Consider the following 22,913-nt stretch of genomic DNA (forward strand, 5'->3'; position numbering starts at 1 on the left):
ATAAAATTCAGCATCTACTCTCAGATGCAGCAATCACTGCATTGCCAAGCACAACAGAGATCTTCCTTACATATAAAATTAGTGAATTAGGATTAATCTCTTGGGACCCAATGGAGCAGGAGTTTAAAAAAATGTTCTTAAACACCATTGTTCTTTGCTTTTACTTTATTGGGTAGCTGATACCTTCTAAAGATAAACATTAAGAAATACTATCCCAAAACAAAATCCCAATACTTTTAAGAATATACAGAGCTGTTGCCACATTATAATTGTAGGGTTTTTTTATTATTACTCTATTTTCTAAAAAGAATTTTCCAATTCTTACAGCAAAAGTATTTTCAAAGATAAATTTCAATGACAATTTTATGTAGGAAACCAAGTATAATGTTTATTGGTTACTGTTTCATGTTGGCTCTTGAGAAGTTGATTGTGGATTGATTGCTGGACCCAGAAGGAACTGCTGGTGGGGGCAGCAAGGTCATTTTCATTTGCTTTTATCTACAGAGAAGAAAAAGACAATACAATATCATCTTTCAAAAGAAAATATTTTCTTTGCAATTTGTCACTCAGAGGTAATAATGGAGAAGGAGTGCTAGGAGCTAGAAAAAATTATTATTGCTCCCTCACTCTACTGAAGCTTTACCCTTTAGTCCTCTCTATTAGAAAAGCTTTTCCCTTAGGATAGAGAAAAACAAATAAGATACTGCACTATTGCTGCTACTGATGCCCTGAATGAGGTTCACTGTAAGGTAGCTTTAAAAAATGATACCATGAAATTTGGAAAAGTTAATTTCACCCTCCTACCATAGCAGGTTTGTTCCTGTCCCATATTAATTAGGTCTAAGAACAGACTCATTTTATCTGAGGTACAAACTGGGGCTTTCTGTTCATCTACTGGGAAATCATCTCTCAAACTAGTTGATCTCATTGTTGGTACACATTCGCACCCAAAACTTCAGCTTGGATTTTGGCATGCTTCCTGTCACACACTGTTCCCCCAGCCCACATTAATCAACTCCTCTGCTGTAGCAGACAACATTTCAGCTGCAGCTGGCACACAGCAGCAGCATGGCTCGGAAGGACTTGCCTAGATTTACTTTTTCCTGAAGCATTTCCTCTGCTTGTTAAACAGTTGGAGAGTGAGGTGCTGTTGTTAGTCTTTGTTCCCAGCTGCCTCACCCCACTCATATGCTGCACTGCATTGATCTTTGCTTGGTTCTCCTAAGAGACACTTCAACTCACCAAGGCAACAAAAAACTAACACAGAAAACAAAGCTAATTGATTTCTGCTCACAGAAAGATCTGCCAAGCAACAGGGCATGTACAAGGACTGACAATAACCCAGTTACACACTGTGGACACTGGAGAGGAGGGAAGGAGAAATTCTGGGTGTTACTCCTGTTAGCAGTGATGAGCTCACACTAATTCAAATACTGCTGGCACTGCTTGCAGCACCTTTATTTGTAGAATCACAGAATGGTGTGGGTTGGAAGGAAGCTTAAAGGTCATCTAGTTCCAGCCCCTCTACCATGGGCAGGGATGCCTTCCATTAAACCAGGCTTGGCCTTGAATACTTCCAGAGATATGACACCCACAAATTCTCTGAATAACCAGTTCCAGTTCCTTACCAACTTCACAGTAAAGAATTTCTTCCTAATATCTAATCTAAACCTACTCTCTCTATCAGTGTAATTACATTCTACCTTGTCCAACTACTCCATGCCCTTGTAAAAAGAATCCCTCTCCAGCTCTCTTATAGGCTTCCTTTAGGTACTGAAAGGCTGCTCTAAGGTCTCCCTGGAGCCTTCTCTTTTTCTGAAGGCAGTTTTTGTAAAACAAATCTGTCAGCTTAACCCAAACAACACATTTGTTGGGGGGTTATTGTCTGTAACACAGGGACACTAACAAATTTAATTTTTCACATCAAGCTGTTTATAAATTTGCGAGTCAGTCGTGCTTCATTTTATATTTCTGTTGCTAACTGAACTTGGGTTTTGTATGGGCCTTCATATCCATGTCTCAGTCAAACAGCTAAACTTCATCAGTTTCTTTCAACTGAACTTTTAAAATAAGGTTCCAATCAAAATGAGGTTCTTCATGCCTGCATGCCAGACCTTTTTGTTGAATTTACAGATACCAAGACAACTCAGCTTCTGAGAGGGCTTATTTCAGACAAGCCTGTCACCAGATAGACAGCCTGCTACACTTTTGTTTTCTTGAATTTTCAGAGAAGCATTAAGTAGTCTTTAATAAGCAAAGGAGATGGTTACCTGCAACAGCCAAAACTGGGGAATGAGCCTGTTATTTTCGTGTGACAGGTGTTCCTGAGACTGTGCCTGTATATGGTGCCCTCTTGACAGAAACAGGTTGACATACCTGCAATAAAATATTTTAAATCTTTCACTATTTTGTCTTCTCTTGCAATTGCTAATTGGACAAAATTGAAATAGAAGTCCTATGATAATCTGTCTTTCTATGAAATGCATCCCAATACTTTCATTTAACTTCTCTCTGGAAAAGATCTCTTGCACTGGGATTAAACTGTTCAATTCTCAGCTTTCATCAGGAGCTGGGTGGCTAAATCTGCTCAACACTGTAACAATCCAATTCCAAATCCATTTTTTAAAGAAACAACAACATGTTCCACCTCATTTTATGGATTGTTTGATTTGTTAGAGTATTCACATTTTCCAGTGATGTTTTTAATACATCAGGTAAGAGAGGTAAATAAATATCAATGAAACAAAGCAAATTCTGCCTTGTGTGGATATCTATCACTCACTATTCCAGTTGCTGGCTGCAGGAGGCTGAGCTGGTTGAAAAATCACTTCTGAAGACATGCTGCAATTGATATTTGGGTTAAGGGAAAATTCTCTCTAGCTTTGATGGGAAATGGAAACCACTATGTTCATGGAAGTCTTTCAGAATTGTGCAATTATAAAATTTCTTATAAATTTCAGTTTAGTTTAGTTTTGATACTGTATTGTGTGTATGAACTTGCAGGCAGCTCACTACATCCTGTGAAACTGTGGTCTTTGGAGGAAAGTGTCATTCAGCCACTTTTACATGCCCTTCTCAGTCCATCAAGACAACAGCAGAAAGAAATATACAGAATTATTTTGGGGCATTTCACTGGGCCTTATTTTACATGGATTCAGCTTTTAGATCCTGCAGTGAATCCCATTGATTCAGGTGGTGATTTTAAAATGTACTTAACTCAGTGTGCTTTTGAAAATCCTATTCACAGTACACTAAGGATGTAAAAGCATCATGGATGCTTGCACAGTAAATAGGCACTGAAAATCCAATCTTTATGTGTTTGAAATATTTCTCTTTAAAAAATAGAAGAGAACAAAAGCTTAAACAGATCTATCTTGTTTGGCCCTGCAGTGCCCTTTGCAGATGTTCTGCTTTAACACATTCTTGCTGGAATACAGCAAAATGTTCAACACTCTGCAAAGTTTAGCTCAAAATATCTGGTCTATGAAAGAATTAGAAATTTTTTTATTTCTTCCTTGGTGCAATATTTCTTCCTGCATATGAAATTTGATTTTCAGTGAAATCAGTGATGAAATGTAGCAGTTAGACTACTCAGAAGCAAAAACTTTGTCCACTTTTATTGCAAGTAGGACATGTTTGTTTTTAAAAGTACTGAGGCTTAGGTCACAAGCTGGACAGACTACTGTAAGAGCAGGAACTAGTCCATGATATTTTTCTGTAAGAGAAAGAGCAAGAAAATTTGAGTCCTTAGTTTCCTTTCCTCCCACCTTGGCATATTTTGATTAGTAAGGAAAATTACCATTGAATCCCCAAACTTCTTTTCCCAAGAGCTAGTTATCCTCATGTTCTACAAGGCATTACAGAGATTTATTAGTTTAATTAACCTGTTCCCGCTGCCTGACTCGTTTGTAGACATATGGAGGGAATGGTGGACGGGAGACATATTTGCCTTCTCCTGCTGTGACATTGAAAACTCCACCTTCATAAACTACTTTGCCTCTTGAAACTGTCACGACTGGAACTCCATGGCAGACCATTCCTTCAAATATATTGAAGTTATTTGCCTGGTGATGTGTCTTTGCAGATATTGTCCTGTGTTTGCAAAACAACACAAAAAAATTACTATGATTCTTGAATTTGACTTCATTATAAAATTTTGATAAATTGATATAGCAACATTATTTAACTACAACCCTGTACAGTACATCATAGAGCAGCTGTAAAAATAGGATAGTGCAATAACATTTCATTGAACAGTAATTGCATTTCAAAAGAATGAAGAGGGAATCAAAAATACAGAACTCAGCAGCCTTTAAATGCAAAATTTTCCACTACAAAAGAGATTAGTGGAAAAAAAAATCAGGTTGTAATATTTTCTTTGGATAACATGATTTTATTTTGCCTTGTCAAGCAAATATCTATGCACAATTCAATCAGGAAATGCTCTGACCTTTTAGCTGGAATGACTTGCAATTTCAAGTTTGAAAAGTATGGCTGCAATGTTTCACAGATTGAGTCTCACAAATAACACAAGGACCATTTCATTGGAAAGTCAGTAGACGATATTGATTTTTGGTAATGATTAGTGTGAGCTCAATGGATTCAATGACTGACAGCCCAAATATCTTAAGGCTGCTAAATAATAATGACATCACACTTCTACATACCTTTCCTCCAAGGGTATTAAGTAAATTAGAACTTCAGACTTCAACAGTACTCATTTGAATTATTGTATTATTGCTTTTTGTACATATAGACCTCATTCTATATGATTTCCATTTTTCTAGACAATTTTTCCAACCCCAACTGGCTACTTTAAAGGCAGGACCAATGCTAGAGATGACATTACTGTCTGGAAGTCCAGGCTGTGTATACTTACTTTATTGTCTATTTTCCCTACTAAGCTACTTATTATATACTGTAATAACAGACTTTGAATTTCAGTTAATTATTTTATTAACTTCCTGTATCCAAGCTACAGATTATATATATTATTAAGAGAGTTTATATTTTTATTGTCATTTATAGTTTCTGAAAAGAAAGAAGCTTCATGCTTTTGGCTACCAGTTGGGCTTTTTCTAGGATGGCTGCTCACACAATCAAAAATCTATCATGCATATATTATAATGCATATACATGCATTCATATTATTCCAGAGACTACATCTTTCTGCAAAGAAATTATGAAAGTCAAAGGAAATATGAAATATTAATAGATTAAAATAGTTGTCAAGTTGGAGAAGAATTTTTTTAAACTTTAGTCCATATCCTAATCAAAACAAAAAAAAAAAAACACAAAAATCTGAATCTTACTTGAAGTATAGCCATTTTCAAAGACAATCATACTAAATATTCAAAATGATTACTTATAAAGAGGAAAAAAGAATTCATGGAGGGATACTGAGTTTCCTTTCATATCATTCTGTTAAACTAAGACTAATTGGTTCTGCTAAGGGCTACATTCAAATCTTGGTGGTAACTGACATTTCAGTGGCTATATATATGTAAATACTCTCTATGACCAGTCTACCCACAGGAGTAAAAACTTTGCCCTATACAACACACCTTGGACAGAAAACTTATGCATGCCTGCTCACCAATATCAGCATTACCTCGTAGGTTCACTTTGGGAAAAATCAAACCTCTCTTGTTTTCACTGGTCCTATTGAATGCTGTCAAACAAATTTATCCATGGTTGTTATAATAGCCCTATTAGGAGTTTCTGAACATATTCCTCTAGCTTATTGCATTACCCTTATGGGTCCAATTGCTAGAACAGTAAGTAAGAACAACTGTAATATAATAATCTTTAGCATTCTCTGTGTATATATCCTATCTACTTGCACAATAGCACCAGGACATGAAAAAAAAAATGGAGAGGGTAATTTGAAGAAACAGAAAAATAAGCAAGATCCTTCATCAACATGTGAGCTGTTTAAATGTGCTAGAACAGGATCACTAGAGGTAACTATGTCTCAGAGGTATGTCCTTCATTTAAAGATACAAAATGAATGGAAGTTGGCACATTTTAAAGTAATATCCATTTGTACAGCTAAACCTTGCAATAGGACAAAACACATTTCCCAGAGCTTGCCTCAGCAACAAACCTCAATAGAATTCATTTACAGTTCTTCTGTTGAAACAAGCTGTTGATCATGCTGCCCTTTCTGAAGGTGAAGTGCATTTTCCCTGATGGAAATCATCAAAATTTGCCTGTGATTTAACCCTTTGACATTGTCAATGCCAGTAAAAGTTTCAGGTAGCAAGCAAGCAACCAAATAGAACTAGATGGTATGTTTGGGTCTGAAGCTCACAATTCAGCAACCTTATGCAACAGACTACTTACAGCTGTATCACCAATTTCAGTAGAAGGCAGCTTAGCAAAGTTCTGATGTTTATCCTCACCTAAGAGCAAAAGCAGTTGTAACCCACTAATAAGCTAAGAAACCAAGACTGCCACCATGGTAGAGTACAACTTAACAGCTGTGTTCAGCATCCTAAGTGATACCTGACATAAGGGGTTACTCAGCACGAAAACAGATTCTGGGTCCAGGTTTCAAAAATTTGTACTCTATTTTTAAAATAAGACTTGTAAAATTATCTAATTCTGGTTATAAATTGCAGTGGCTCTTGTTTCAAACAACCCTTTCTCAAATGGAGGCTGAGATCAGAACAATTGTTTCAATGTTTTAAAGAACATTCTCCTCTACAAAGAGGATACTCTTAAGACATCAGGTCCTATATTGTTCTTACTCACATCAGTGTTTCCATGCAGTTCACTTCAGCTGCTTTTGATATACCTGGCTTGCAGAGCAATTTGAAGCTATTAATATATACATTGCCATTCCTCTAGTACCAAAGAGCAAGACATGCTTCTGAAATTGTCTTTTTTCACCACCATACTTCTGTCCAACTAATTTAGAGTCAAAATGTAATTTAGTCTAAGAACAGCTGACAGATTTGCTCTGTGTGAGGATTCAGTGACTAGTAGTACTGTATTTATTTATGCTCTATGTGAGAAAGGACTTTACAGCAACTCCTAGAGTATTGTAACTAAATAAACTACAGACTGCAGCTTGAAACTTGAAAAAGAGCAGCAGCTTAGACTAATGCAGCAATATGTAGGGTTAAATTCAAGACTATACAGGTAGTCAGCTCAAATTATGACCTAAAACTTTGTTAAGGAGTTAGAGGGACCAGTTTTAATCTCAACAAACATGTCTATGCTTCAGACAGAGATTGAAACAGTAAACAGTGAGTTACAGTTGGGCAGGAGGGGGACATGGATGAAGGCAAACCATTAGATATTAGATTGATCTTATACCTTTCGTAATGCATAGGACATGAAGCTACATCAGCTCTAGAACCAAAACTTTGACTATCATAAGGATCGTCCTTTTAATTTTCAAGGTCACATAAGCAAGCAAATGAAGAATTTAACTACATTCAATGGAAATGGCTACATACCTCACCCAGATTTCTTTAAAAAGTTCAGAGACTGGAATATGAAGGAATGCTGTAGATGACAGCCCTCAGGCAAGAATAGCTGTTCAACATTTCAGTAAAGGGAGGACAACTATTTTATAATCAATTAATTACCTAATTTAAAACATAGTAATAAAGTCTGTAATTGAAAACAGCTGCTTTGTTGACAGCTGCCAAAGAAAACCAGTTTATGTAGGAGTAAGTATTTGAGCTGTAAGTAACCTCTCTCAGTGCTTATAGTGCAGTATCTCTGAGCCTTTCGGAGCTGGGGGTAGGTGAGAAATGCCACTTTGCTGGAGACAGTATCAGCATTTGTGAGTTGCCTCTTCTCACCACTTACAGATGCCTTTGAACTCTATATATAGTTAACCTGCTTTTCTAAAATCTAGAAAAAAAATCTTTCACCTTTCTGTTATTTCTGAGTTACCACTCATTTATAACGATAATTAAGAGTTTTATTAAAAAGAAAAGCAAAGAACAGGAAAAAGAAAATAGAGGAAATATAAGAAAGTCTCAAAATCTGTGTGTAAAAATGCTAGCTATAAGCCTATAATGTGGATTAAAAACCTCATGGCCTACTTTATATTAAGGAATTGCAATAACTGCATATGTAAAAATACACAGGCAACTATTTGTAAAGTTGTGCTCCTAGCCTCTTAAAAAATACCTTCAATAAACATTACTTTTCAGTAGTCATGTGAATTGAGAGGATTTGTAGATAAAAAGATATGCAAGAAGAGGCAGGAAGTTGATGTTTGGGAGCTTCAGATCAAAGTGACTTATCTGAAGAAATGGGATATTTATTTCATGTTATCATATCTCCTAAAATTCATCATTTTAAGGGGGTTAGACAATGACAACAAAATTATTTTTTTATTATGATAAGTAGCTTATTTGTCAACAATATTATCCAGTCTGGTCCTTCCATTCCAAGAACAGAAGTGAACGTTTGTGAAAAACTGTGGGCAGAAGAGAAGCAGTAATGAAAAAACAGCTTGCAGAAAAGCATACAAAAAGAGAACACAAATTAGTCTATTCAATGACTAGAGAAGATCTTTACAAGTGAAAAGTGTTTACAAGGGAAAAAAAGTCAAAATTAGGTAAAGAGAAAATAAAGAGTTATTTAATTTTTTGGGTAACATTTCTGAGATTCGCTTCTCTGAAGAGAACTGATATTTTGGAGACTGCAAGTTACTGGGGAAACAAACATCAAGCACTCTCAGAGAAGCTTATCTTGTTACAGGGCACAGAACCAGTGTCACTGAGGTTGGAAATCATCTCTGGAGATCATCTATTCCAAGCCCTCTGTTCTGATCAGGGTCAGTCAAAGTAGACTTCTTAGGGACATGTTAGATTGGGTTTTAAGTACCTCCAAAGAGGAAGAGCCACAATCTCTATGGGCAATCTGTGCCAGTGTTTGATCACTATCACAGAAAAACAGTATTATTTATCATGCTGGAATGGAATTTCCTATTTTTTAATTTGTGCCTATTGTTTCCTTCTCCCCATTTTCTTAATTTGAGATAAGATGTCTTTGGCAGGATTCTGGTGAATTAGTGTACATTCATGCATGCACACTGCTTTCACTTGTGCAGAAGAACATGGGGCTATTGAAAATACCAGAACATACTTGTCCTATGCATAGATATTTGTACGCCACATTATTTCATTTTGTCTCATTGTGATTAGATGCAGTCATCCATATATTCAGTATTCAAAATTATGCTTATTCATCAGAAGAGTAAGACAGTTACAGCATTATTTATTCTAATCTTCTGCTAACATCTTGGCTCCTTCCTCTCTTATGTTACTAAAAATTACTGGCAGTTACTTGGCAGAGTGCTTAAACATTGTAACATCCTCACTTAAGCCTCTGAGGCTGAAGTCTTGACTACAAATGAGACAGACATAGGCTACAGATTTTGGTTCTAACAAACCAAAAAATCAAACAAATGCAAAAGATCTAGCCATGAACATATCTGCATGGAAGCAAAGGCATTGAGGGAACATATGCCAGGAGACAGGGGAACTCCGACATTTTGCTGATTCACATCCAGTCACTGTTTCCCTTAAAATGCAAAAATGCTAGAAACAAACTAGAAACACATCTTCCTCTGTCATTTCAGGCAGGTAGATGACCTGTCTTTTTCTTCCCTCCTGTCCCCACTAAAGGCTTCCCACACCTCCTGCTGGTCAGGGGCCCACTCTGGCAGCTGTACTGGGGCTACAGCCCCCACTGCCCTGCTCAGGGCTTGAGCCCAGCTCCACCAGCACATGTGGGGCACATGCTGGGCCTGCCAAAGTGGGCCACTCCAGCAAAGCCCAAAGAGGATGGTGCTACCTGCACAGCCAGCTCTGCCTTTGCAATCAGAAGCATCTAACTTCTCAGTTATATTTAATGAGGGAAAAACCCTGGGGAGTGTGCCTTCCCAATTTGCATGTTGTTATAAGGAAGTGGCTGGACTTAGAAAGTTAAACTCTATTTGAGACAGGTTTTTTATCCTTATGGGTGTTTGATCTTGCCTTTGGGACCTGATCCAAAGTTTACTTGCAGGGCTCCAACAGGCTACAGTGAATTAATTGAGCTCTAATATCTGCTGGGAGCTGGATGTCTCTTTACAAGATCCTTAGGACCTTCTGCCCCTACTTTACAAGGGATGTTCAGCTCTTTTCACTGCCTGAATACTGCAGTATTTAGATTCCTTGCTGAGCGTTTCTGACACAAACCCTAGAGATTTTATATTCTTGCTTGCTTTCAAACAGCTAAAGGCATCAGCTATAGAAGACACTTGCTGACAGGTGAAATTCCCTTTCCTTTACTTACTCTGCTTTCTCCTCCTGAAAAAGTCTTTACATTTGCTTTTGACTCACAGACTTGGGGCTTTTATATTATTTGTGTGCAGCCACAAAAGAAGTCAGTGAACAATCTTGATCAAAGCACAGATTAAAATAAGATGGTACAGCGAGTACATATTTGCTGCCTACATGCATTTTCCCAAGGAGTTTTCACAGAACAATCCTGTATGCACAGACTGTACTTGGGATGCTGAGGGTGTTGAGGTCTGCAATATGATATTTGGTAGCACATGGCTTGCAATCAACCAACAGATCCCTTTTGTATTTTTGTGGCCTTTAATGAATGGAATAAGTATAAGGAATCTAACAAAAAAACCTACTTTGGCAAGACTCACAACCCATCTTTTGTAATGCAGTTTCTAACCAATTTGTACATTTAATGTTTCTTCCCAATAATGCTTGCTGTCATGCAGACCTGCTAAAATCAATATTCAGATGCTTTTAAACACAGTAGCAAATGTTATAATTGTTGATATAGTATTTTCTGCACAAATTACCAGAAAATGCTACAGAAATAGGCGAGTCAATGAAGCTGAGACTTGAAAGCCTCAGCTAGAGCAGCAGAGTGCTGGAAGCAGAACGTTAAATTGCAATTGCTCCCAGTTTGCAGAGCTGTCACGTTGAATTCACCAGGGTTTTGTAACCTAGAAAGGGAAAATCCTGAGTGCTCAGATAGCACCCAGCGTTATTGTGCAATGATGTGGGCGGGGAAATGCAGCTGATTTTGTGGGGATACAAGTTTTTGTATGAAAGAGCTGCACTACCTTTCTAAATGACTCTAGAATCTTCTGTACAGACTTCCTCTGACAGACAGTGATAAGATCAATTCCTCACAGCAATACTTCAGCAATTTTCTAACTCATTAGACTGGTATCAATCAGAATTTTAAGACTACAGCAAAACAACCTCAAACCAGAACTGGAAAATTGCATTTCCCTCTTGCAAGACTTATAGTTGCAAACAAGATAAAAAGTCATGCACAAAAGAGGAAGAACTTAGCAAGAAAGAGGAACAAGCCTATTGTGAAACTGAAAATCACTCCCCAGAATCAACAACGCACAGGAGGCTGCACCTTGTGTAACATCTTAAATGGCTGAAATCCATTAGCTAGATCACTTTTCTCTGCTGGTCTGTTTATGCCCTCTTCAGGATTTCTAGTGAAATTAATAGACAAGTTCCAGTGAGATTTATTTATACTTTCTTATATAGATCACAAAATTGTACCTGCAGAGAGCCTGTTCCCAGCAAACCCAAATGGATAAACATGGGTAAACAATCGGAACAGTACCAGATCAGGAAGAAAAATATTGGCTGAACTTAAAATAAGCTCAGTGAGAAAATATAGTTTAAATGTTTAAAAAATGCTTAAAGAAAAACTGCACCTTCACAGCCGGAGAGGGTGAAAAGGCAATTAGAGCACTCAGGAGAGAGTGAAGGGAAGCAGAAGAAATGTTTGAGAAGCAAAAAAATTACAGGAGCTGACAAAGCACCTTAAGAACATTGTCAGAACCCTGATATCCCTCTAGATTCATTTGTCCCCAGGCAGAGCAGAAGAGAGCTCAGAAAACAATCCTTCAGGGTTTTTTTAAGTCAGAGTTCATAGCTCCACTGTCCTGAAATAGCTCAGTGCTGGTATCTCAAAATATGCCTGCTCAACATGCCAGAAGGCATAATGCACATGAAAATCTCCCTGACCCAGCACTGGGCAAGCCTCTATATTTATTTGGGTTGTTGACACTCCTGAAACTTCTTTTGCTGGTGCTGTCACTTTTTTTGTGGGACTTCTGAATAGCAACTTCCATATCCTCAAATGTTGTAGCTTAAAACACAGAAGATTTCACACTTTCACATGGTTTTGGTATTCATTAATATACCGAAATGAGTGAAAATTACATATCAAAAATCAAAAAAAACCAGAAGATTGGTCAAAAGACTTTTGTTTGCGTAAGGTAAAGCTAGGATTGGGCAGAGGGTGTGGAGCATGTTATCTATTTGGCTACCAAAATCAGGCATGTCTAGTTATGTTTCAGAACTTTCCTACACCATGAACAGAGTATTCAACTTTTTTCTTCTCAAAAATCAAAGGCTGAAAGCACAGTTTCTGAAAGCCACACTGCTCACTAGAGCTGACCCCATGAAGAAAACCACCACCCCATAACACTTCCTGGCCTGCTGCTGCTGCTGTTGTGTGCTTGGGTGGTCAGAGGTAGGGCTTGGCTGTTAAGGGTTCCTGCAGACTTGAGTTACCCTGCACAGCACTGGAACAGTGGAGATGCACTCACAGAGCTCGTAGGCACCTCAGCTGAGAGACAACTCCCCAGGAGATCAGGATGGGCACAAGAGCCAGAACAAGACTCAAGACATAAGTCCTGAAATATTTCTAGAGTCCTGACTATGGAGTTGGCTGATGGTGTGAGGACAGGAATCAGCTGTAATGCACAGTACACTGTGTGAGTTGAGGCTCCTAGAAAGACACTTCATGCCCTTTCTAGCAAAAATATACCATGGTATCAAGTCATGCAGGGTGACACACCAGGACACTGTTTGTGCATCTGTCGGTGCAACAAGCTCTATTCTAGCAGAATTACTGTGCAGACAATGAGAAAACTCCTTAAATAAAAGCATAAGCATGAAAAGATTGAGCTTCAGAAGTAAGTTCAATCCAGCTTTGAACATGTTTTAAGTGGCTCTAAGTTCAAAACACAATTTGTAAGAGGTCATGCTGCAGCAGGCTTTTCTCTCTGCCCTTTGCAGCGAAGGAATTAAAACATACTCCAGCACTAAAAAGAGTTGCTCTAAAATCCCAAAGGAGTTATTTTTACTCTTAGGATACCAAGCCCTGGTTGCATAATGTAAAGACTTTTTAATTTTTGCACTTGGTCAGCAATCAGAGAGAATGCTTTTTAATCCATGTAGAGATCAAAGATCTCTCCTTACATACACTATTGTGGGAGAAAAACCCCTTTAATTAATTCAAACGAGATGCTATATAAAACCACCATAACCTCAGATAAAGGCTTATTGTTGTACAAAGGCTTTGTGATGCTTTTTTTCCTGCAGAAAGGCTGGAGGGAGGGGAGGCGGAGGGGGGGGGAAGGCGAGGGGGAGGGGTGGGTGGGGAGAAGAACTTCCCATGCATACCTTGTAGCTTTAGGATCCCAAATTACAATGTCAGCATCAGAGCCCACAGCAATTCTGCCCTTCTTTGGGTAAAGGTTAAAGATTTTTGCTGCATTTGTGCTGGTAACAGCTACAAATCTGTTTTCATCCATTTTTCCACTGTGCTGCAAAACAGTACACAAAAGCAAACCCATTACTTTCTTAAACAAGGAATGAAAAAAATGTTCTTCTTGTTGAAAAATTAGGATGAGTGACATCCATTTTTTTTAAATGTCATACTAAAGGATTTAGAAGTAAAAGTAACTATTTGTCTCAGATGCCCATAATGCAATGTACTTTCACTAAATACAGTAACTTTATCTTATTTTATCACACAGCAAAAAGAAAAAAAAAAGACAACTTTAAACCCAACACTCTGTGGATCCAGCCTCAGGTCAACTGAAATCAAATGTTTTAACTGGCTTTAAATCTGTAGTCCTGCTCAGCAATTTCCTCAGGAAATGTAACATTTCTCAAGTATTTTGGTTTTGAAAATGGTGACATAGTATCAAGGGGAATGTAATATAGGAAAACTGATTTGCAGATTTCCTTAGCAATGACACAGAGTATAGCAGTGATCCGCAAATGCTGCAATCAAGTAGTATAAAAAACAGATTTGCTCACGTGACATTTCATCCAAATAGCAAGTAGCAATGGATATACACGTGTCTTGAGACTGTCCACTGCTGTGAACTAATTTAATCCAGCTTCCATGACTGTTGTTTATTTGGAAAGCCACCTACACTGGCAGTAATATTGTGCACAGCTCAGTCTGGGAATCAGACTGGCATAAAAAAAACATGTTTATGGTGGCCTGTGAGCAGTCATCTGAGAAGAAAAGTATAATGAAAATGGTAAGCACTGCTATTCTAATTAATGCTGTGTGGGAAGAGAGGGAAGCTGTTTGAACAAACTCACACAGCTGTATAATATTTTACAAATGAAAAAAGGGAGGATATTATCAATTGAGAAACTTTTAAAAAATTATCTTGCCCAACCAGCACTGATGAACACATTCGTGTCTCTGCGCCTGGCTCTCGGCAGCCACGGGATGGAGGTTCTCTGTCTCACTGTCCCTGTGGCCGCAGGGCAGACACGCGCGTGGCCGCCCCCGAGGCTCTGCCGAGACTGTCGCGGGTGGTGGTGATTGCTGCGGCGTGGGTAGCACAGCAGAGGCACAGGGCATGAGGAAACCGAGGCAGAGGAATAAGGGAAGGACACCTGTCTGAATCTCCAAATGTTTAATGTCGAAGTCGGGGCAGAGCAAGTGAACCAAATCTGAACCTGAAGGGGCTGATTTTACAGGGATGGGACAACACGGGGAGAACACAACCTCTGACCAATAGCAGGGCATTAGGGGAGGGGTGCAGGGTAAGGGCTCCCCAGTAGAAGCCAACATGGGCAGGGAGCAAACCTTACAATCCAATTCTGCCCCGAGGAAGGGATGAAAGACAGGGAACACTCCAGAACCAAAGGAGTGTGCTATCTTTCACAGACAGGGGTAAGACAAGGGAACAAGGGAGGTATACAGGTGGATTGACATGTGGATTGACAACATTTTGGCAGGGAAAACTGGGGTAAACAACTCAGGACTGAACCATTAGGGAAGCCAAATGGGGTACAGAGACTGAGCCACTACAAACTGATAACAAGGAATATTAAAACATACTACAGAAGAACCAACTGTAAAATAACAGACTTACCACATGTCTCAGTTTCATATGAACCACAAGCTAGATTTCTGTTTACACCATAAGAGATCTCACTAGAACTGTGCCACAGGCAAGTATAGGCACAAGTGTGTGTTTTGCGCATACCAACTGGAGCTGAATCCCAAATACAGATATAAACAAGAGATATGAACCACATTCTTACCAAGTGTGTGAGGTAGGTAATTATTCTGTGACAAATGAATATGCTTCACAGTGCATTATCAATGTGACTTCACTACTGCAATAGAACTAGAGCTTCCAGAACATAACAGTTTTGCATTAGCCAGAGCAATCATAACAACTAATATTCAGCAGCTTCCTCGAGAGATTTCCTTACCTACCCCCTCATCAGACATTGTCTGAGAAGCACTGACCTTCTAACACTACCTTATGTTGGTACGAGAATCTGAAGTCAGTGGGACTTGAAGCTGCTCATTGCATCTTATCACATTAGAGAAGCATTTCTTAAAACGTAAATTAGAAGTTGACAGGCACACCACTGTGCAAACTCCTCCAATGGCTAAGTTGGAGAGAGATCAAAAAGGAAAAAATACCCAGCTGATAGAGTTGAAACCGTAGGCACCTCTTTTATTTTCATTTCATGAGTTGAAAAAAATGCTTCAAGGAAATATACTTGCAGTACCACTGAAACAATAGCAATCCCTTACTGCTAAACAATAGATATGATTCTTTAGTGAAATACTTTAAACACTAAGAATCTTCTTCCATCTTCCATGAGCATAAAGTGAGACCTAATAAGGACTGTTATAGTTTTCAATTGAATGAGTTATCTTATGATAAACACACTTGATAAAACTGAAGAGTAAATATCTGCTGACAGATTATGTTTTGTGGGAGAAATCAATTACCTCTCTGTTTGGACATTTTGATATACTTACAACACCTTTTTCCCATATGACTGACATCCTATCCTCCACACCATTCACTCCGTTAGGGATTTTTGTGAAGTCATCTTTGCCCAGAGCTTTCTGGCATATGTCAAAGGTGCAATTGTCTGTCCCTGTCACAGATAGGTCATCACTGCAGAGAAACAAAGTTCATTATGAATCAGTGCATGTACCAGACAGTACCACAGAGGAAAACCTGTTGTAAGGCTGGGTAGATCAAGACATCCATCCTTCAAAAAAAAAAAAAAAACAACAACCTGATATACCCTCCCAGCCTGTCCTCAGTCCCATTCACCAAGACTGGCTCCACAGTTAACAGCTAGTTGCCCTATGAAGCAATTTCCTCTTCAGAAACTGCTCAGAAGAAAACAAGCACTAACACTGACGCTTTTACTCTGGGTATGTCAAAGACATCCCACAAATGGAAGACTCTCCACTTTGCCCAGAGCAAGCAGCTTGGTTTCATCTTCACTTTGGGCAATTTTAGTCTGTGTCACTCCATATGACCTCTGAAATTACTATGGATCTACACAACAGTTAGCCTGTGTTCAGGCATACCTTTACAGGCTCTTCTGTCAAATTCAACCCTTTTGTGGAGTTAACCTTTACTGGTAATGAAATACAAGCAAACCACACTTCTTGTTAAGTGTAGATATCCTAGAGATACTTCTTTTTCTATGTCCTGAAGCAGACATTCTGAAGTGAATACCTTGTATGTACCTTCAGAAGTTAGCAGGTTTAATTTTATGCAGCATTTGAATTTCAAGCAAAATAGGCAGCTGACGACAAACCCCAGAAAATCTAGCTGTGACCTCACCTTTTACACATTTCCCACTGTCTTACAGTCTGTTTTCCTGGTCATGTTACAATTTTTGCTGTGGTATGAGCAAGGCAGGGCTTATTGAATAAAATCATATGTGGACAGAAGGCCATAAGAGTTCAGAGAAATAAAATATGAAAAGAGAAATTATTTTCATCTGTGATTTCACCCTCCATTTCTCCTTTCTGATAATGTAGCATTCTGTACTTAGAAAATCTCCAGAGCATCAGCCTGCTATTATGTACTTCTGACAAAATTTGCTGTGCATTTGGGTATCAGTGGTCACTGTTTGTTCATCTGCTTACTTGGCCAGTAAGTTCATGAGGAAACCAGGAGTAGATGGATCTGGTCTCAGTGGGGGTCCCATCACATATGCTGCAGCATGAGCCCAGTCTTTATTCCAGTAGTTGGTGCCATCAGTGCCAAGACTTGCAGCAATAGGCTCCCCATAAACCACTTTTCCTGAAAAATGTAAAGCAAAGTTATCATCATCAAACAACATAAAAATGCATAACTTGTATTTCCTCTGCTAAAGATCTTTTTGTTGGCAATGAATTTAAATTTGAATGAGTGTTTCAAATTAAACACCTACATATGGAAGGACATAATAAACTAAGCTATAACACAGCATCTTTGTTCTGAATTTTCTGCTAGTGATTTCCCAATATATTTCCTCCTAAGAACATTGCTTGGGCAAGTTTTTTAATTAAATTGTTGACAGATATACTATAATGGGTTTTACACATTGTTTACTAGGAATGTGATTGAGATTTCAAAAGGAAAGCAGTCCTCAGTTGCATTAATTATGTTTAAGATTCATATACTTGGTAGTACCTGTTTGGTGCTCTGAAATTACTGACTACGTAACAGTGTAAGTTAATATATACAGCATACAGACTTTGCAAGGTGGCACTTTTAATTGTCAGTCTATAATCATACCAGGAAGAAAAATATGGCAGAAAACATAAACCAGAAAATATAGAAAGATTTCCTGGATGAAAAACTATAAATAACTTAATTTAAAAAGTTATCTCCCAAATTTTAATCTTTTATCCTTTGCTGCACAGTATCCTATTTTCCTCAGGAGAGGAAACACCAACCGAGACTGGCTGTTAACCTTTGGACAGAGTTAGCATATTTTAACTACTTTTTTCTCCTGGGAAACATGGATTTGAAACTCATCAGAACAAGATGTTTCACTCCCTGAGCGAGTGGTCCAGACACTTTGCAGTTCTGCAGCTGACCGGTGGAAATGTCTCCAACTGCAATGGTCACTAAAGAAGCAGAATGAGCTGGGACCTCCTACACCCACCCAGAGGCCACTTGATGCTGGTTCAATGCAGCCTCTGCTGGGTCCCAGCAAGAGCTTTCTCCCTCCCCTGATCCCTACAGACAGTGCGTATTTTGCATCGGATGCCAGATTTCACTCCAGGCACAGTTTTTAATAGAACCATCACTGCATTGGCCCAGCAAGGCCACAGCTGGTGATTGCTTGGTGATAAAACACTGTGACCTTTCTCTGACTTTCTGAGTGTAAGTCATGCAGTCATGGTACTGTGGGAAAACAAAAAGCAAAGCTTTGCAGATCTCTCTCTGTACATTAGACTGCTACTGCTGTGAGCTACTGGAGTATAACTCCTGCACTGGCATTGGTAGCTACTGAGGAGCTCAGTTATTTTCAAAATACGTTTCTCATTGCAGTAGTGCATTCCTGAAATATTCGGTGCTAGATTTGCTAAAAGGCCTCATACAACTTTATCTCTACAAGGTGTCAAGGTCTGCTTTGGTGTTACTGGTGTTACTGTATTTATTCCAAGTACTACCTAGTACAACTTCATCCACAGCCTAAAGATTCCCTATTGGCATTACTAATTTGCTACAACCACCTCAGCATACTCACATGCTCAGTGTGCTTGTCTCATATTGATGCTTTGGCTTGGAGCATTCTAAGTTCTCAATCCCACTTATTTACATATTTTATAGATTAATACTTGAGCTCAGTGGGAGACCACCATTTTTTAGACTTGAAAACACTTTGGCAGTTATTTACTGTTTTTTTACGTCTTATTTTTGGAACTCAAAAGCACTGACTATGAGGCCATGCATGGAAGTCATATGACTACTCACTGATGAGGTGATTTGAGCAGATTAGTGTTTTCTTAATTCAGAGCTGAATGAGGAAACTTAAGAAGAGACATGGATAAAACCAAGAGAATGGATGAAATCAGGATGAAACCTGATTCACCTTAGTTCAAGGTCTTCCCTGACTCTTGAAGGAGCCCTTGGCCTTCCCTGGCCAACTCCAAATATTGTATTTGAGGGTAGGCTGCCACCAATCTAGATGCATATAGAGAAGGTCTGGTATATATAACCAATCTATCATATTTACCTATTAGTCTTTTGACAGATTTTTCATTATCAAAGCCACCAGAAAGGGGAGGGAAAGGGAATTGTGGTTTGTGTCCTACTGCATTTAAACAAGCTAAAGAAGCTTTCATCCAAAGTAAACCTGATCTATGAAATATTAGGACCTAGCTACAAATTATTAAAATTGAAATTACAGGAAAAGAATAATTTTTTTTCTCAATAAATACTTCAGAGAATAATAGGAAAATAATTTTCTCATTACAGTTCTCATTACAGTTTCACCACATGAAAATGAAAAGAAGTTTCCAAGCTCCCAGTTGGATATGCTGAACTGATTCTAACTCAAGTACCATAGCTGATGACAGTATTTTTGCAGTCAGAGTTTGAGCTGACCAGCTCCCTTTGTTCCCATGAGTGGGGAGGAGTAGAAGTTATTCCCTCAAGTGATTTTGAGTCTGAGCACTGCAGTTTCAACAGACTACCTCTGGACAGTTCTGCTGAATGTGCAATTTCGTGCATTTCACTTGGGCATGACTAGCCAGCCTGAAGGATACAATAATATCAAGATTCTACTTTAAACCTAGTAAAAAGGGAATTCTGCACTAAGGCTCTTTCAGCTGAACTGGCAACAAGGAAATTCTGCATTAAGGCTCTTCTAGCTTGATTGATTTCTGCCTATAGGCATAGAAGTGAAGTAATGCAGTAATAAATCACGTCTTTCAAATTGTTATATTTTCCAGCATTCAATTAAAAAAGGAACCACTAAGTGTTCTGCTGTTTGGTCTTCCTGACACCTCTAAGCAGCTGGTAAACAGCTGTGTATTTTGTGACTTTTTTTCAGATGCCCTAACTGGCTACCCAGAGCTATTTTTAATAGATGACTTTATCAAAAAGAAGAGCATTCACTTGTTATTTTTGTACCACCTACCAGAACTCAAAAAGAGTTTCAATACTGATAAACATCAACTAACATTTACAGATTTGAAAAACTGGTCCATATGTTCTTATTCTAGTAGAAGTGTTAGAAGCACTTAAGATAGGGTCATATGGGGCTAAGATACTCACAAGCTGTGCTCTGAAAGGAGCAGAACTGCAAGGCAGGGTTTACTGAATCAGGGATAGCATTGCATCCATTAGGCTATATACAGCCTGGACCTGAGATGTCCTGCATGAGACAGCTAAAAAGTTGACATTTTTAGTTGCATTCCTGTGCTCAGAATCAGCTTGAGAGTTTGTGTTCCCTCAGCAATGGACATGCCTTTCCTCTCACTGAGAAGAGACATAACCCGTGACTGTTGGTGGGAAGCAATCTTGTAAGCCTAAGTAAGCTTCTTAGAATCTGGCCAAGGACATCTATTTCTAAGCACTTTTTTTAAAAGGAGAAACTTTTATAAAAAATTACTTTTTCAGTAACATTTTGCTCTCCAGGTTTCCAGTAGAAAATCCCATTTCCTGGCTGTAGCATCACATTAAATAAGGAAAGGGACATGATCTTTAATCATCACACTGGATGGTCCTTAAGGTCCCTTCCAACCCAAACCACTCTGTGATTCTATGGTCTCCAGCTTTAGCTGAGATTTAGCTTAGATTGAAAGCATTTTTTAGGGGGAGACAGTAGAAATCATATACCCCTAAATCACATTTTATTAGCCTTGCTCTCTCCACAAGCATTTCTGGTGGCAGGAGTGGGTGACAAGGCCGCATTAATTTTCCCCAGTAAGTTCACATCAGGTAATCCTAAAAAGGAGAAGGAGCTGCACTGCCTGACATGAGAGCTCTTGAGCCTTTTATTCTCACTGGAGGGAAGATTTTACACAATAGCAGGAAGAGAATGCCTTTTGTCTTCCCACTTAAGGGAATGAGAGTGTCATGCACACAAATATATCAAACTGCCCTTTTGTAGAAGAATACAGTTCCTCTACCTACTCTGTCAAGATTCAAGGCCATATTTTGCAAAGGGATGAAGAAACAGCCCACCAAGACAAGCAAGGACAGAAGTGCTGTCACACCTGTCACACACTGCTATTCTCACAGAGGTGCTTTCTTTGATCCTCTCAGTGGAGAACTGATGAACCATTGCTTTTGGCAAACAGGTTGGTAGGACCCCCCAAAAATAACAGGATGGGGACATGAGTTAACCTGTCCCTCTCCAACATGGTCACAATGTGGAATTTTGGATTCCCTGTTGAATATTCAGCAGCTATTACAGATGTACATGAAAACCATGCTGCTATAATCTGGAGGTTTCCTTCCTCGAGTGGTGTCGCTGGAGATCAGAGCAGACATAGATGCTGAACTCTGGCATGGAAGAGAGAAGGAAAGACTTTTCCTCACCTCATTCTCTTAAATTTGCTTAATCTAGAATAAGAACTGCTGTTCCTTTACAGTGTGTATGACTGATTTTAACCTTCAAGGTCTGAGCCATAGCTCACTGAAGACAACAGAATTATGCCTACTGTCTTGAGCAAGCTCTATCTGGCCTTCAGCCTCTAATATTAGCTCTCGCCTTGTATAGCTAAATGAGTGACAAGGAAGAGTTGGGCTCTGACTTACATTTTGGATTAAGAAAATCACTATCCCATAGAATTTGAGAAGCAATGCAATTGCAATTCAATTCTGGTATCACACTGTCAACCAGAAAATAGATTTCATTCACTGAAGATCCGTTTTTCCCCTTCTGAGGTCAGTGATGGAATTGGAAAGGATATCAATTTTCCTCTGACATGAGCAGGGATGAATATGCACACACACTTTGTATTTCATGCTAAGTGCTTGAAAAGGAACATGAAAAATTTCACAATTGTGAATAGCAGGAAGCTAGCATCAAGACATGGAGAAATGATCTTGAAAATATGCATAAACTGTTTTAGAGTAAATATTTCAAATGCTTGAGAGGCTTCCAGTATTTAAGAGTATACACAACTTTCACATTTAGAGTAGTTTTTAACCTGTCCAAATGGAATGTCTTTCATCAAAATACGTGAGTTTTATTTATGTCATTCATACCATACTTTGAGAATTTTTTTTTTGTCTGGAACTCCTTGCTTTTTATTACCACTCTTTACTGAAAAATGAAAAATAACTTCTACTGAAACCAACAATAGTGAATTTCCAATTATCAAAATTCATACAGATCAATCTCATTAAAAACTACAATTCTTGTAACTACCTTTGTGGTACTCTAGTTATCTTCTGAAATTTCTTAATCAATCTCAGATTTCTTTTTTATAAACAGTATACTTCTATGCAGATCAATATGAATTATGAAAATATGTTATATATTGCTGTGCACAAAGGAAAGCATTGGTGAATCTGACTGCAGCAGCCTAGGAAGCTATAAAATACAATTTGCACCACAATGTGCATCAATTGTCCCATTTTTTTCTTAGTACGTATTGGAGAAGCATACATCTATCCTCAGTAATCAAACTGGCACTGCAGATTCTTACAACTCATGCCTAATCAATGTTTTACAGTATTTACTGTCAGCATAAAATTCTTTACTTGAACAGTGTATTATAAAACACTGGCTTAGGTCTTCATATCCAGTTTTTCATCTTTAATCTGGGTATTTCACTGTTGTCATAACTTCTTGTAGCTAATGTTC

The 22,913-nt window shown here is 38.5% G+C and overlaps 1 protein-coding gene across 1 annotated transcript in view; it reads right to left on the minus strand.

The window, feature by feature from the left end:
* Positions 1 to 231: 231 nt before the first annotated feature.
* The window catches only part of DPYS (dihydropyrimidinase), a 30,935-nt gene continuing 8,253 nt past the window's right edge, over positions 232 to 22,913 (minus strand). Inside the window, exons 5-10 of the mRNA XM_053977875.1 lie at positions 17,245 to 17,401; positions 16,111 to 16,252; positions 13,482 to 13,624; positions 3,885 to 4,092; positions 2,271 to 2,376; positions 232 to 498 (exon numbers count right to left, since the gene is read on the minus strand). Of these exons, the coding sequence (XP_053833850.1) occupies positions 2,302 to 2,376; positions 3,885 to 4,092; positions 13,482 to 13,624; positions 16,111 to 16,252; positions 17,245 to 17,401 (725 nt within the window). The 3' untranslated portion in view covers positions 232 to 498; positions 2,271 to 2,301. The remainder of the gene's footprint in view (positions 499 to 2,270; positions 2,377 to 3,884; positions 4,093 to 13,481; positions 13,625 to 16,110; positions 16,253 to 17,244; positions 17,402 to 22,913) is intronic.

The sequence above is a fragment of the Vidua macroura genome, chromosome 1, assembly GCF_024509145.1.
Source record: "Vidua macroura isolate BioBank_ID:100142 chromosome 1, ASM2450914v1, whole genome shotgun sequence".
NCBI lineage: Eukaryota > Metazoa > Chordata > Aves > Passeriformes > Viduidae > Vidua > Vidua macroura.